Genomic DNA, 16,804 nt, shown 5'->3' with positions numbered 1-16,804 from the left:
TTGCTGGGCGGGCAGCTCGGCGGTTCCTGCCCCCCCCGCCTATTAGCTGTTGGGCGGGGTGGGCTTCCTTTGGTAGACCTGGCCTCTGGCTGAGTCCCATTGGGAGGCCATGTCTACCCACTGGCTTTCTTGGCAGTAGACCCGGACTCCAAGGAGGGGAAAAAGTCCCCCTTCAGAGGCCAGGTCTACCAATTGGCTTCTATAGGCCTCTGGAGACCAGGTCTACTGCCAAGAAAGCCAATGGGTAGACCTGGCCTCCCAATGGGACTCAGCCGGAGGCCAGGTCTACCTATAGGCTTTTATGGCGGTAGGCCAGGCCTCCAGACGAGGACTCCAGACAGGGAGGGGGAAATGGCAGGGACTTACAATTTAATTTTTATCAAAAAATAAGATCACTATTAAGTATGATATCAAGTTTTATTCAGTGTACCTATAGTTTAATTAAGACTTAAAACTTTAATTAAAGTTTATTAAGTTAATAAACAGTGTACCTACCTATATAGTTTAAGAAATTTGGCTCTCAAAAGAAATCTCAATCGTTGTACTGTTGATATTTGGCTCTTTTGACTAATGAGTTTGCCGACCCCTGGGATAGAGATAGGTGTCGATCTGGTATCTGTTGATAGAGTGCCATGGTCACTTTGCCCTGAAGGCCTGGAATTATATCTTGGCTCCTCCCTGTTCAGGTGACGAGCAGATTTATGCTTGCCCACAAAGACTCATGGATCCGATTGAATTCCAGAATGCTCTATGGGATCCAATTCCCACCAGGCGGTTCCTTACATGTGCTGATAGAAGACTGGCATGGCGATCTCTCCGAAGCCATTGATGGAATTGCTCCCGGATGCCCTCTTCGCCCTCACCTCAACCGAGCTCCGTGGTATACCGTGGAGCATCAGAATATGAAGCAGGAGCTTAGATGGCTAGAGCAAGTTTGACAGTGGGCTCATAACAGTACAAGAACATCTTATAAGATGTTTATGAAAGCCTATGAGGTGCCAATGGCGGCTGCAAAGAAAGCTTACTATGCGGCCTCCATTGCATCCTCTAGCTCTCACCCAGCACAACTGTTTAAAATAATTAATTCACTTACATCTCTCTCTGACAGACGTCCAAACTCCAGTTCAGCCATTACCTGCAAGGCTTTTGTGAACTAATTTGCAGATAAAATCTTGTTGCTTCAAATTCCAACTTGGCCATTAGCTGTGAGGCTTGTGTGTGCTGTTGTGGATAAAATCTTACCACTCCTCCATGACCTCCCCACTAACATTGATACAGTAAGTCAGGGTTGGGGAACGTCAGGCCTGGGGACCGTATAAGGCTCGTGAAATCATTTGGTCTGGCCCTTCATGGATCCTGGCAGATCTCTAGCTCAGAAGGATGCTGCCCTGCCTGAATCTCTTGGGCCCAGCTGGGGACAGCAGAGCTCAAAAGCAAGTCGTTCTATTTGGAAGACACTCGGAGCCGTCTCCGGTCCTGCCTCTTGGCTAAATGTTTGACCAAATATACAGTATATACTCGCATATAAGCCGAGTTTTTCAGCCCCCAAAAAGGGCTGGAAAAACCCAACTCGGCTTATACGCGTGTCAATACGGTAGGGGGAGGGGGGAACTGACCGCCGCCACCAGCTGCCCGCGCGCCTTCTCTGCGGACCAGGAGCGGCCCACGGGGCCTCCTGCGTGCAGGGAAGGGGCCGCCGCCTGCCCGCGCACCTTCTCTGCGGGCCAGGAGCGGCCAGCGGGGCCTCCTGCGCGCAGGGAAGGGGCCGCTGCCGGCACCGCCTGCCCGCCTTAAGGTAACCCTGCGGGGGGGAGGGGCTGCATTTCCCCCTCAGCCAATACGCGGGTGCCTAATTTTTCCCCATTTTGGGGGTGAAATTAGGCGCCTCGGCTTATACTCGGGTCAGCTTATACTCGAGTATATACGGTGGCAGGCTAATTTTTAAGTTGATAATTTTGTATGGCCCCCGAATGATGTTATAAATATCCAAATGGCCCTTGGCAGAAAAAAGGTTCCCCACCCCTGCAGTAAGTGAACTGGCCGTCTTCAGGTCCAACACTGGACAATTTCGATTGGCTCTCCCTGGCCAATGTTGACAGGATCCTGATGGCTGTGAAACCCACCACATGCCTCTTAGACTGGTGTTCATCCTGGTTGGTCAAGGCCAGCCAGGATGTAGTGCAGGCTCCCCTGGAGGACATTATTAACCTGTCCCTGAGTACAGAGGTCTTCCCAGGGAGTTTGAAAGAGGCAGTGGTGCATCCGCTATTAAAAAGACTATCTTTAGATCCTAGTGATCTGGCCGACTACCGCCCAGTGTCTAATCTATCTTTCCTGGGTAAGGTAGTTGAGAGGGAAGTGGCTGAATACCTGCAGGTTTTCCTGGAGGACACATCAGTTCTAGACCTATTTCAGTCCAGCTTCCGCCCTGGCCAGGGGATGGAGACAAGAGTATAGAAGGCAGACACCTCAGACAATACCAGTTACATTGTGGAAGAGAAAGTGATGTCTTAATTTCCTTTCCTTCTCCTCTCTGATATGTTTCTTGTTCAGAAGTTTCTATATCTTTATTTCTAGTTCTCTTCCTGTCCTGTTAGCTCAGAAAGTGTAAAACTGAGGGAGGGATGATTCCCACCCAATGGACAGGAAGCAAGTTTAGATCCTGCCTCCCCAAGCAACTGGCGGGAATCACAGAGCAATCAAGATGCCGTCCATCCTCACAGCAGAAGGAACCTTCATGGTAAGTAATCAAGGTTCCGTTTTTAGTGTATTACAATTGCTTCTTTGTAACTTGGGAGGGACATCAAGAGCGCTTGAAGTGTCCAGGTGCAGCTTGCTCACTTAGGGACTGCTACTGCTTGCCCCAGGTGAGCATGCAGGTGGCAGATTACAAAGCCATTTTATGTTCTAAATTAAGGCATCATTCTAGGGTTAGCAAAACCCAATTTAAAGATAATTGTTGATAACTTTGTTGTTCTCCTTTAAGCTACCATGCCAGAAATAACAAATGGTGGCATTCACTTCCTGCATTAGTAAACAGACAGGAAAGCAAAGGAAAGAATGAGAAAGTGCTTTCCATCAACCCCAACTAAAAAGAATAAAAGTTGAAGTGTTCAAAGACAATATAAACAGTCAACTAAATATAAGAAAATAATATATTGCTTACAAACTATAAATCATCCCAAAGCAATAGGTATATTCGGTACACTGTCACCATAATTAATAGCAGCCTTTTAAAACAAAACGTTTTTTTTAAAATTCTAAAATAAAGTGCATTTTGACTAAAAGCTCTTCATCAGCGCTGACAACATCTGGGGAAATATGTAGATCAACATCCAACAGTCTGTAAAAACAGTATTACAATTAAATCCCCACACAGACAAGCCAGTTAATATTAGTAAACATTTTAAAGCTAGGTATCGCAGTAAAAGTTTATACTGGCTTTTCTAAAAATGCAAATCGCCCATATCCAGCAAAAAGCTTATAAGATATAACCTAAAAATGTAAATGTCAAGAGATTAATGGAAATCTATCCCCATTCTGCAACTAATATAGATATAGGGAGCAATCCTAAGCAGGTCTAATCAGAAGTAAGTCCCATTATATTAAATGGGTCTTATTTCCAGGATAGTTTTACAATTGGATCTGTAATATAATAATTAACCCTCTCTCTCTCTACATCAAATGATGAATGCATCAAATTAGAAAACAACTGTTAAAAATTCATAACTCCATAGGATTACTAGAATCTCAAAGGCCCTGATGGAGAAGACACCACTCTAGAATGCTTACAGCCACTAGAAATGCTACCTGGCAAACTTATGCCACGATGGATCCAAAAGAATTTAAACTACCAAAATGGGCAACTTCCTCAAAGCCTTTGTTGAAATCAAGATGGTCAAAATAAAGCTCTTTATTCTTATAAAAGACCAAAAGGTCCTACTACTCAGTTAAACAATAGATGCAGACACAAAACTAAACAATATGCCTCTAGGCTTTGAGAGTTTTTAAAGAGGCTTGTTCTAAGTCATTTAGAAAGTTTGAAGAGAAACATATAACAATAAATGGTGACATCAATGTAGCATTGCCATGAATTAAGCCTAAATATAAAAAACCCTATCTCAAAACACAGATGTGCAAACACAGAAATAAATAATGACAACTAGCCATGTTTATATTAAAAGTTTTTATCCCAAAACGCACATTCAATCAGGGTCGTCAGTTAAACCTGATGGGTGCCACATTTTTCTGGTGAAACTCCAAAGCACCTATCTTTTCTTCAGTCTTTGATGGAGCTGTGCCTGACCCAGGAATCCTTTTCACAGTCCGATTTTTAAATCCTCCTTTGAATGTCCCAAATCAGGCTAATGGCCAGTGGGGCTTGGATCCTCTTTGTCCTGATAACAATTTTTGGGACTTTACATCTTCACATCTTTATAGCTTACACTGTTATATCTATATGCATCAGTTTGAAAGGGCATTGTACAGCATAAATGACAACTTTTCTATTACAGGGAAAAAAAGAATTACTTGCAATACTATACTAAGCTGAGTTACCACCCTTCTGAGCCTACTGAAGTAAGCGGGCTTAAAAGTGTGCAACTCTCGGTCGAGAGCCCCCTGACACATAGTGGTAAGCTGGAGTACTGCAGTCAATGTTCTGCTCATGACCTGAGTTTGATCCCAACGGAAGTCTGTTTCAGGTAGCCGGCTCAAGGTTGAGTCAGCCTTCCATTCTTCTGAGGTTGGTAAAATGAGTACCCAGCTTGCTGGGGGTAAAATGTAGATAACTGGGGAAGGCAATGGCAAACCATCCCGTAAACATAGTCTGCCTAGTAAACGTCGTGATGTGACATCACCCCATGCGTCAGAAATGGCCCAGTGCTTTAACTCTAGGTAGGATAGCACTATTGTCAATAAGATTTTTTAAAAAATGAATATTCAGGCAGCTAGTACAAGCTTCAGTCTCTACATCAGTGGTTCCCAACCTTTTTTTAACCAGGGACCACTAGGACTTTTTTGTTCGGTGCAGGGACCCCAAGGTTCAAAATAAAAATTCCGAGAATTTGAAAATAAACTTTAACCATAACTGTTAAACATTAAACTTAGAATAATATTTGAATATATAGTTTTATAATAGAGAACTTTTTAATTGAAAATATTAATTTATTATGGGTTTATAACTTTGTTTCGCGGACCTTAATTTAGTTCCCGGGGACCCCTGGGGGTCCATGGACCCCTGGTTGGGAACCAGTGCTCTACATAGAGGAGACTCCACATACCAGAGAGTTTAGTGAGGGTGGGAATTGTTTTCTTAAATTTGTTCTATTAATTCAGTCTGTATTTCCCCTACTATGCTGTCTCCCTCCCCCCACATCATGTTCAGCATTACTGGAAGACTGGTTTGATAATACTTTTGGGCTAGATCAGGGGTCTGCAAACATTACCCCCATGCTGGGAATCAGACACAACCGAGGCTCCGTCATTCCTGGGACTCCTCAAGGCTGCAGCTGCAACGGGAGCCATTTCACGGACTTCATTCCGCTTCGCGCCATTTTGAGGCGGCTCCTCAGAGCGCGCCTTTTTTGAAGCCGTCGGCCCTCTGCGCCGCGAGTGCCAGGGCCGCCGCCCCGACGGCCAGCGTTTTCCTTGCGGCGTCACCCTGTCAAGGCGACGAGGGCAGAGTCGAGGCCCTCTTTAGACAAAAGGTCCGAATCCGAATCTCTCCTGCCGTTCGCCATCTTGCCCAACGGGGCGAAGTGGGGGCGGAGAGATGAGGTAAATTAGGAAGGGAAAACGGAGGACAGGGAACGTACACGGCCGAAACCGGTAGGCGGAAAAGGAGGGAAGAGACAAAAGGACACAGACAAAAGGAAGGGAAATCGCCTTCAAAAAATTCGGAGTTCGCTAACGACACTGCCACCCTAACCAAGGCAGGACGGAAACTGGGCTTCCCGCCCAGGGAGACAGGAAGTTGAAAAAGTTTTAGTCCTGCCTCCCTGGGCACGTGATGGTAATACCCATGACTGACAAGATGCCCTTCACCCAGAACTGAGAACCACCAGCTTTTGTCTGTTCTGAATCTACTGCCAATTTCATTGGAAAACTAAGTTCCATTATTGGGAGGAGGGAATCTTTCAGTCCTCGGACTCCAAACTTTTCATAATTTTGTAACATCTCATCACATACCTCTTTACTTGTTGCCTTCTTTCCTTAACTTTATACCCTAACATCCCCCAACGCTTTAGTCTTTCTTCATAATTAAGATGCTTCCATCATTTGATCCTCATAGGAAAAAAGGACTGAAAAGGAAACCTAAGAAAGGATCTGGCCAGTATGGTGTATGCCCTGGTTTACATCTAGATTAGATTAATGCAATGTGCTCTACATGGGGCTGCCCTTGAAAAGTGGTCAGAAACTTCAGTTGGTACAGAATGCTGCAGCCTGGACGCTGAATGGAAAAGGTTGTAGGGACCATATCACTCATCTTCACCCATCTACACTGGCGCCAATTTGTTTCTGGGCACAATTCAAGGTGAGCTCTTGACCTTCAAAGCCCTATATGGTTTGGGACCAATATAGCCGTAGGACCACCTAATCCCTATGAACTCACCCAACCATGTATTTATTTAAATTTCTGTTCTGCCCTCAAACCCCGGCCAAATCCGGGATTTGAGGGCAGAAGACAACACATCAATAATAAACAATAATATATATATAATTAAAATCCATAAAACACTACAACAAATTTAAAAATTTCATAAGATGGCATGTATTCAAGATAGAAGCCACCGAAAGGCCCGGTACTGCAGCCAGTACCCCCGATATAATAAACAAAAAAATTGTAAGGGGGGTAGGGAGGCCAACACTGATGACAACCTGTGGCTGCCCTCAATTGTAGGCCTGGTGGGATAATTCTTATCTTGCAGGCCCTGTGGAACCCTTTAAGGTCCCACAGGGCCCTGAAATCACCAGGAGTGAGTTCCACCAGGCTGGGGCCAGGGCTGAAAAAGCCATGGTTCTCGTTGAGGACAGCCGCACACTCTTAAGGCCGGGGACCACTCACAAGTGGTCATCTGGAGGCTCTGCTTCGGGTGCCCCCATCTTCTGAGATTAGGTGAGTGGAAACTCAGGAGAGGGCCTTCCAGTCATGGCACCAAAACTCTGGAACTCTCACCCCAGGGAGACTCGTCTGTCTCCTTCTGTTGCCATCTTCCGCCAGCGGGTGAAGCCTTTTTTTGTTTCATCTGGCATTCCCTCAATGATCCCTCCATCTTAACCAATGTTTTTATGTTTTGTATGTATTTTAACTTTGTTTTAAGCTGTTTTAAAAATTATTTTAATTATGTATGCTTGGAAGGAAGGTTGATTCTAATGGTTTTATAATGTAATTTTTTTATCTTGTTGGTTTTCAATTGTTATCTTCCTTGGAGGCCCTTGTAATAGCAGAAAGGTGGGGTTAAAAATCGGTTGAAATTCACAGAAAGAACTTTATCAATATGCAATTTCAGCTGCCAGAATTATCTTTGCCAGAAGCTGGAAACTTTCAACAATACCAAAAATGTCACAGTGGAGGGACAAACTTTATGAATTCGCTTTAATGGCCAAGCTTATAAATCAAGTAAACATGAAAACTTCTTATTTATTCCAATAGAGATGGAAGCTGTTCTATCAATATTATTGATTTCATTATGTTGATCTTAAAATGATATTAGAGCTTATAGTTTTAAATCATATTGCAAATGTCCACTTGCAATTTTACATATATAGGTATGTCTGCGTTATTATGATTATCACAACCCAATTTGGGTTATAGCTGAGTTTGTGCATTAAAAAGAGAAGAAATGAAGATAAAAGAAGAAAAGAAGACAGGACAATAAATGTTGAAAACAACTGATTTTATTTCAATAGACAGTTTTTAATGTATTAGTGAGTTTGCCACAACATATTCTGGGTGCCAAGGAATAGGAAAAAAGAAGAAATTTTGAATGTATTGTACATCATTCTTTTTTATCTTTTCCTAATTTTCCCCTCCTTTTTTCTTTTCAAATTTTTTTTCAAATATAATTTTTTTAAAAAAAATTAGTTTTAATATTCTTTTGATCGATGTGAGGCAACCAGAACACACTGTGGCCAACCACAGTGACTGTCACAAAAAAAGTTGACAGTCAAAGTAATAGTATCAGAATATACGTGATATTCAAATTTTCAGCTGTGTATAACCTCTATTTACTGCAGAAACAATGTATTTTTCCTTCCTTTCATTCTTCCTTCCATTCTTAAACCACTTACAGAGTAATAAGAGGACCTGTCCTTACTGAATGGCTTGTAAGTTTGCTTAGAAGACTTCAGTAAAAGTTATTAAAGGCTTTTTGAAAACCCAGTTATGCGTCACTCTGGTTTACATGCCTACCAGCACTCTTGCGAAGATTTCTGAAAATGTAGTAAGGCACTATTTCCCTTTGAAGAAACCAAGTCAATTCTTACTCAGCAAGGTGTGGCCTTCTATATGATTTCCTATATGCAAGTGCTATTAGTTTACATGTTTAACTTTCCTGGCCCTATCCTCTCAAAATTGGTCTCATATTCTAGTAAAATAATCCACAATCTCTCATAGAGTTCTTTAAAATCTCTAGAGTAAATGGCATCTGGTCCAAGTGATTTGTTACTTTCTGGCATGCAAATTAGTTCCAGAATCCTTTGGCATCTTCATCTTGCATAAACGTTTTCCTCAGAAACAACTAGGCAGCACTTCCATTATTTAAAGGAAACTATAAAAGACAACTCTTGACTCAAACATGTTTGTACCAATGGTATATATTTTATTAACAAATTTTTAAACAATCTCCAAATTTCCTTTAAAAATGAGTTTTTTCATTTCAGCTTTCTCTTAACAAAATTACTCAAATTTCTCTTTCTGTGATAAAAACAGAAGGGCATCTTGACAATTACTGGGTGATTTCCACTGGCTGCTCAGGGAGGTAGGACCAAACTTTCCACTTCCTGTCTCCCAGGCGGGAATCTCCTGCCCAGTTTTGTCTTCTGCCTCACACAGGGAGAGCAGAGAAGTAGCTCTCTGCAGCAGCTACCTATTTTTCAACTTAGGAAGCCTTTTTTGTAGCTAATAATATTCTTAGTTCTTATTCTCTCAACCTCGTCTTGCCTATCCTTTTTGTTGAGGCCTATCCTTTTTGTCTCCTTTTCTTTCTTCACTCCCTGCCTCTTTGGCTCACCTCAGAGCAAGAATGATTGTGCTGGACAATTTTTATTCCCACGTATGTTGCATTCAATTGCACTGTGATTATAGTACCCAAGAAGTTCGATAACATTTGCATCCAGATCCCGAGCAACATTTAAAAGCAATTTAAGAGTCATCTCTCCTAAGTTTTGTGGTCAGCGCTGGTTGTAAACTGGCAAGCTTACTTGGCAGTTTGTTGAATTAAATCGAGTGGGTTTTTCTCCTGGATATACATGCACAAGACTGGCCTGTAAATACTCCATAGCACAATCACTTACTGTATTCAGAAACTGTATCTCCAGCAGATCTATGTCAAGTTTTGTCATCTTCCTCTGCTCATAAGGATAAAATTCAATTGCTGAAAGTGAACTCCTATTAGGTCAATCAATAGACAGGTGTACAGAATTAGGTTGTTCTAGTTCAGATCTCTTAAAACCCTCCATGGAAGCCAAAGTATGAGGAGGAAGCAATTCTATCCAGAATGGTCACAAAGAAATAAACGAACAGGTGACCATGTTCACTTTACCAGAAAGTAGCATCTATCAGCATGGTCATACCAGCTCAGACATTATTTCTTCCATGATAGTATACAGATCCTCAGTGTAGAGGGCTTCAGAGTGTCTGAATCAGCATTTAGCTCAAAAAGAGAATAAAACTTAATTTCCACCGGGGTGGATTTGATGTAAATCAAATTGAGTCAGTAAAACTAGATTGAAATCATGGTTTTCTACATAAAGACTTATGGAGTATTCTGCTCAAAAAGTTTCACTTTCATTTTTTATTGCTTGCCCCTCCCTCCTCACACTGAGCTCCTTGTGCAGATCTATTCCACTCTGAACAATCTATTCATTGAACTTCTTGAAACTTAGCACTTAAGAGGTAAGAGATTGATTCTGCGTACATAGATTTGCAAAGGAACAGTGGGATTAAGGTCTTTTTCTCAGCTCTGTACGTTTATTTTACAACATTCTGCTGTGAAGAAGAGGCATGCTATCTCTGCACACAAAAATTCACAGCTTTGAGAACTGCAAATCCAAGCATCTGTGATGCTACCTTCTAGTTAGAAAAATTGCCCAAAATGATCTTACAGAAACCTCTGGAAGAGCATGACACTGTGAACAGATTAACAGAATTCATTTACCAAAAAATGTAAACATTGCATGAATATACAGCCTCATGCTACATAACCTGAAACGAATCCTTATTTCATGATGAATAATATTTGGACTGTAATGTATCTTAAATAGAAAACTAGATAGATTTTTCCTCAAAAAGCATTTTTTAAAATCCGATTTAAATTTTTCCTCAAAAAGCATTTTTTAAAATCCGATTTAAATTTTTAAAAATTGAATTTTTAAAATTTATTTTTAATCATTGATTTTTATCCACCCTGATTTCCAAACGTGTAAATTCCCTTTCATTGGTGGCTTAGCTAACTGGAATTACTAACTTCAATCTGAGGTAGCCAGGGCAACAAACTGGGACTCTTTTTTATTGTATTTTATGCTAAAGAAATTTAAAAGCTTGTTGCAAAACTGCTATCAAACAGCAAAACATGTTTTGGTAATGTTCATTAGTATATTAATAACTGCAAAATTTTACCTGGTAAATATCAGGAAAAACACTAAATCCTACCAATGGTCAGCATTTTACACTTTTAGACTATTGTTAGAACTGAAATACAACCGCCTTTCCTTTTTTTTTTTTTTTGAAAAAGTTTATCCTTATGGCATCACAGGGAAAAACAACCCCAGTGGATAAAAAAGCAAATAAGATGAAGCCTTAGATGTATTCTGTTCTAACTCAAGGAGGGCAAGTCCATATATTTGAAAATGTTTACAAGGCTACAACGGTACTAATGATGGACAATCCTAAACAGGATGAGTCTCATAACCAGAGTCTGATTCCAAGGTTCGAAGTTCCCAACTCTCATAAGAACAATCCATTGCTAAATACATGATATTATGGCATAGTGAAAGCAAGCTCTGAAAAAGGGAGGGAAATTTACATGTGAGGGAGTGAAAATGCTATAGGACAGTTCCATTCTCCTACCATTATTAGGAGATCAGGAATTTACAGGTACACTGCACCTGTATTTCAATTAAATTTAAGGACTGGTAAGTTAATTACATTTGAGATTAATAAATCTAATTTACAACACAGGAAAGGCATGATACGTCCTTGTGCAGTTTCATGTTACCATGTCAATAAAAGTCATGTAACTTGTTCACTATTTTCCTCTACATATGCACATTAGATGTAGATCACACTAACTGTTTAGTGTCAAATTTTGTGTGACTTCAGGATATTAGTTTCAAGACAATGTTGGTCATTCTATGAAGGACCTTTTCTATCTTGCAGGGGTACATTTAGTGGTACTCAACATGAGGATTTTTTTAATTTCCTCGTGTAGCTGTGGGATGAAAACTAATCTTCCTTTCTGTTATCTGGGGACTGCAACAATTACAGAAAAGAAGTTGAGCAGCGCAGAATTGCATATCTGCCCAATTTCCACTTGAAAGTGACCGGCATTTGTTCTGACACGTGACGTTAAGACATTTACTAAATACTCAATAATGATTTTTGCCCTATGGCTCAAGTCATTAGAAGCTCAGCAAGCATCTTTCTGAAGTGCACCTGCTCTGTTTTGACTATACTATGGTCGATCACACAGACTAACCTGTGAGAGGCTGGCAGGCAAATGTTCAACGAATGTACAAGATCATGTTCAGTCCTGTTTGACAATATGGGCTAAACCAGACACAATGAGGACACAGCCACCATTTTAAAGTCATTTAAAAATGCCACAAGGGCCCCACAGTGGCCCCCCAAAACACCTTAGCAAGTGCCAAAACCCCTGCCTCCCATTTTTAAATGACTTTTAAATGACAGGAGTATCCTTGTGGTGGCCACAATAACACCATCACATTTAGTTTGGCCCTATGATTATAAAAATCTGAACTGATAAATTAAAATGTGGATTATTTCAGAAAACTAGAATTATTATATAAAATTATTGGGATTACTCACATTACACTACTATAAGATGCAAGAAGGACAACACAAACAAGTTTAAAACTACTGCTCTTCAACACTGTTCTCACAAAACAAATGATGTCTAACAGAGACAGTAGATGTTGTAATTGATAGTTACTTTAGGGGAAATGACCTCACAATCTTCCATCCCTTATTAGGGCTCCAAGTTTTAATCAATTAAAGTATTAACTGGGAAGGGAGGATTTTAATTGGAGGTACTAAAAGTGAAGAGCACAGTTATTTTTCAGAATTGCTGATAAGTACAGTAAAAAAGTTATATACAAGACATACTTTCATTCAAACAACAAAAGATTTGTGTTATCTCACAAACACACCTAAAGCAGCATTTTGGACACCCAAATATATTTAAATACAGATAATTAACTAAAATTTATTTAAGCAGTTGACAGCTGTACTGACTTTAAACTATGATGGCAAAAATAATTATCCTAAACATCCAAAAAAGGTTTCTATCACAGTTTTAATTTTTCCTATTAGATTATCACCATTGGTTCACTGTCCTACATTCACAGATTAACACATTCTGCAGTTTGACTACTGTGGCACACCAAGTATTGGGTGCAGAATTCTGACATCAGATTCCATTTTAAAACAACAACAACCAAATGCTAACCCTTTTGAAAATGAGCTAACTTGAAAATGAATCTGCAAACTCAAAAGACATAGCAGGGACATGTATATGACATCAAATAAGAGAGAATGACTTCTGTGCCATAGAGAGAACACTGCCCAAACCTAAATCTAGCAGTTGCAGAACTGATTCAAACCACACTTCGTGGAGTTACTTTTCGGCAGAATGTGCCCATTAAGCAGAGTACACCCAGCTATGGCAAAAGCTGTATCAAACCACTGCCTTAGAATACAGTCCTGTGGACAGTTAAAGATGCACATTACCATCAATTACAATTATAAACAACAACAAAAGTTATTGTTTCGTATACCACCTTCCGTATACCAACTCATTCAAGAAATAGAATTAAAAGACAGTTCAAAATATCTGTTACTGCATATTTCATCCATATATCAACTGTCAAATCCATTTGTAATCTGTCAAAAAGCAGTTACTATATCTCGGTCAAGCAGAAAATATACCTAATAAGATACAATGGGGATGCAGTCATACCTAATTTGCTAGCTGTTAAAGAGAAACTAAAGCTAGGATCTTCAGATCCATACATACCTCACAGTAAACCCCACAGCTCTCAAGGAGATTTCAGAATAAGTATGGTTAATTATGGGCCGTAAGACATGGTGCTGGAAAGGCAGCATATGAATTCTCTACACTAGTAAACAATCAAATATTTTGAACTCACAATGAGCTCTAATTTATGAAGCTGTATTAGCTAAAAATTATCAATAATAAAAATGCAAGAAAGATGTATTGGGCTTATTTTAAATTATTTTATTTAAACCCCAATACAATATTTTATAGCAAGTATTTTTAGGAGATAATTTTAACAGCATAAGGAGTTTGCAGTTTTAGACAATTCCACTTTCTGTAAACTGATATTTTGCAGATTGGCGGAAACTGTATGATCTGAACAACTAAAAAAAATGAGGAAAAAATGACAGTCACATTTACATTATAGTCTGCTTCAAACACACACAGAATAATTCACCCTCTAGGAAGATCAAAATACAGCTGGCGAATTGACAGCCTTGATTACATCGTATTAGAAACTGTAAATCACGGGGAAAATACAAGATCAGAATAATGAGTTATCAACGGAAGACTACAAAGATGCCTTTCTGTTTTAATAGGCAAACAAAAAAGCCAATCACAAAGATGTTCGGCCTCTTCTGACTACCACAACCTCAAGATATCCAATCCAATACACAGTGGGCTGGCACTGAGGCGGGGACCTCTCTTCATTGAAGAATCTCTTGCGGGTATTTTTACTATCAACTCTGCCTGAAGCCACATTGGGGAACAGCTCGTACACAGTAAATCCAATTCAAATCTAATAAATATAAATCAAATAAACACAACAGAAACAAGTTCACCTAAGCAGCACCAACATTATGGACAGCAACTGTTCCCGCTACAGGGCTGTATTAATTATCTCTTCCGCATGAATGCTCTGTAATACTTAGAAATCGACAACAGATAATTATACAATTTTACATATTCACCATTAAAAGTCATCATAATATAACAGTTCACATCTCTGACATCTGCGGCACATTACATCAATCATCACAAGAAAACGTCATTATATAAGGACATGATTCATTTACATCTACATCTGTGGACAGCTCATCTTTTGGAGACAATTCTCTGCTGGATCAGTAACTATAACTCCTGCTTTAGCAATTGAAAGGAACAAGAATAGTGAAATACTGTCAGATTACACGTGTAACCATAAAAGCAAAAATAAAATAAAAATTAGGAGTATTTCCCTTTGCAAAACTCACAGATTAGCCAACGCCACTGACAGCTTAAGCCCCTCTTCCCCACAACTTGGTCTGAGATGCGTATGCTGTCAGGATAAAAAGCCAGCTTCCAAACTCGGGACATATTGCATCCGGCAGGCTGGACACAATGCTGTTCCACTAAAAAGTCAGAGAGCAGCAGGATCCTGCTTGCTTTCCCACAACGTACAGGTTTGCCACTTATGCAGAATAAACGACACTTCGAGAGCAGCCAGATTACATTCCGTAATACAAGCAAGGTCTGTCACTCGAAAACCTGTGTGCTGCGATAAAGGCCCTCCTTCCGCAAAGCAAAAGATATCTAGGAACTCCTCACTGCTGCTTTTGCAGCTGAACAGCTCCCATCACCCGAGCAAGACACAGAACTGGAGTGCTAACCACAAGCTCCACCAAGAGCGTACAGCGCGCACACGCTCTCAATTCAAGGACGCCTTTTACGCTTGCCTCCTCTTACGCTAGCGTAAAGGCTCCCCTTCCTCCCCCCCCCCACCCGCTAATCAAAACACTTCGCGAGTCCTGGGGACGCAAAGAAGATGGCGGAGCAAGGCCCCGCTTACGGCGTCGGAGGAGAGTTTACGCTACGCCATTTGCGTAGGACCCCATAGGGAGCGTGCGGCGCTGCGGCGGCAAGCGTGCGTAGCGGCGCTTGGTGAATGCCGATGGCCTATTTCCCGTGAGGGGAGGGGGGATGTCTGATAAACAATGGCGGGCCCCCCCTGCGCGGCAGCCTTACCGATTCCTCCTCCTTCTCCATACCCGTGGGCATCTGCGGCACGGCCCGGTTGATGGAGACGCAGTCATTGAGGTCGGGCATGTCCTTGCCGCGGTAGATGGGCAGCGGTTTGGCGGCGTCTAGCGCCCGGGCTCGGAAGGAGAGTTTGCTCATTGTCTCCCCCTCACAATAACACCCCGGGGCCGGGCTGGGGAGGTGGGGGGGGGCGCGAGGGGGGACCCTCGCTACGGCCTCCTCGCCGCCGCCTCCCAGCCGCTCCCGAACCCGGCCCGACACACCATGGAGAGCCCCAACGCCCCGGACGCAGCTCCCGCGAAGAGCCGCCCGCAGCCCTAGGTCCGCGCCGGCCTCGCTCGGTCCGCTCCCTGCGCCATGGCAAACATGGCGGACATTAACCAAAGCGGCCAGCGATCCCGGCAGCCAACGCGAGAGCGGGGAAAGGAGGGAGGGGGGGAGGGAGAGGAGAGCAGAGAGAGCGCGAAGGCGGGGGGGGGGAGAGAGAGGGAGATGCGCGCGCAGCCCCGGCCGGGTGATCGTCGCCCAGCGGAGCGATGCGGGACCCGCGTCTCTTTCCTCCCGCCTCGCCTTAGGGAGCCGCTCAGGCTGCGTCGGCGCAGCGGGAGGCCAGGAAGGGAGAGGGGGGACTCGCGCACCGCATTATAAATGCACAATCATATAATAGTTATATAATTATAAATTTATAATTTGAGGCTTATAATTGGTGCTTATAATTATAAATTATGAAAATTATATGAATTATAAATTTTTTAGAAAATATAATTATAAAAATATAATAAAATATAGAAATATGATGAAATTAAAATTAAAAATTATAAAACTTACATGGACTATAAAATTATAAAAATTATAATTATAAAAATATAATAAAATATAAACATAGAATAAAATATAAACATAGAATGAAATTAAAATTAAACATAAAACTTATATGGATTATAAAAATATAATAAAATATAAACATATAAAAATATAAAAATTATAATTAAAATTATAAAAATATAATAAAATATGAAAATATAATAAAAACCATAATTAAAAATTATACAACTTACGTGAATTATAAAATTATAAAAAATATAATTATAAAAATATAATAAAATATGAAAATAATACAATAATAAAAATCATAATTAAAAATTACAAGATTATATAAATTATAAAAATATAATAAAATATAAAAATATAATAAAAATTATAATTTAAAATTATAAAATTATAAAAATTATATCAGCACCAAATTATAAACACCGAAACAAGTCACTCACAATGATAAATGCAAGTCAAGGTCCACACAGCTATCATTCTCTCACCTTAACATACCT

The 16,804-nt window shown here is 40.8% G+C and overlaps 1 protein-coding gene across 1 annotated transcript in view; it reads right to left on the bottom strand.

Annotated features, from left to right (window-relative positions):
- EPC2 (enhancer of polycomb homolog 2) overlaps nucleotides 1-15,658 on the bottom strand; it is a 65,204-nt gene extending 49,546 nt beyond the window's left edge. Inside the window, exon 1 of the mRNA XM_056861113.1 lies at nucleotides 15,462-15,658. Within this exon, the coding sequence (XP_056717091.1) occupies nucleotides 15,462-15,614 (153 nt within the window). The 5' untranslated portion in view covers nucleotides 15,615-15,658. The remainder of the gene's footprint in view (nucleotides 1-15,461) is intronic.
- Between the last annotated feature and the right edge of the window lie 1,146 nt (nucleotides 15,659-16,804).

The sequence above is a fragment of the Euleptes europaea genome, chromosome 15, assembly GCF_029931775.1.
Source record: "Euleptes europaea isolate rEulEur1 chromosome 15, rEulEur1.hap1, whole genome shotgun sequence".
In the NCBI taxonomy this organism is placed as follows: Eukaryota; Metazoa; Chordata; class Lepidosauria; order Squamata; family Sphaerodactylidae; genus Euleptes; species Euleptes europaea.
This window is presented reverse-complemented; position numbering and strand designations above follow the sequence as displayed.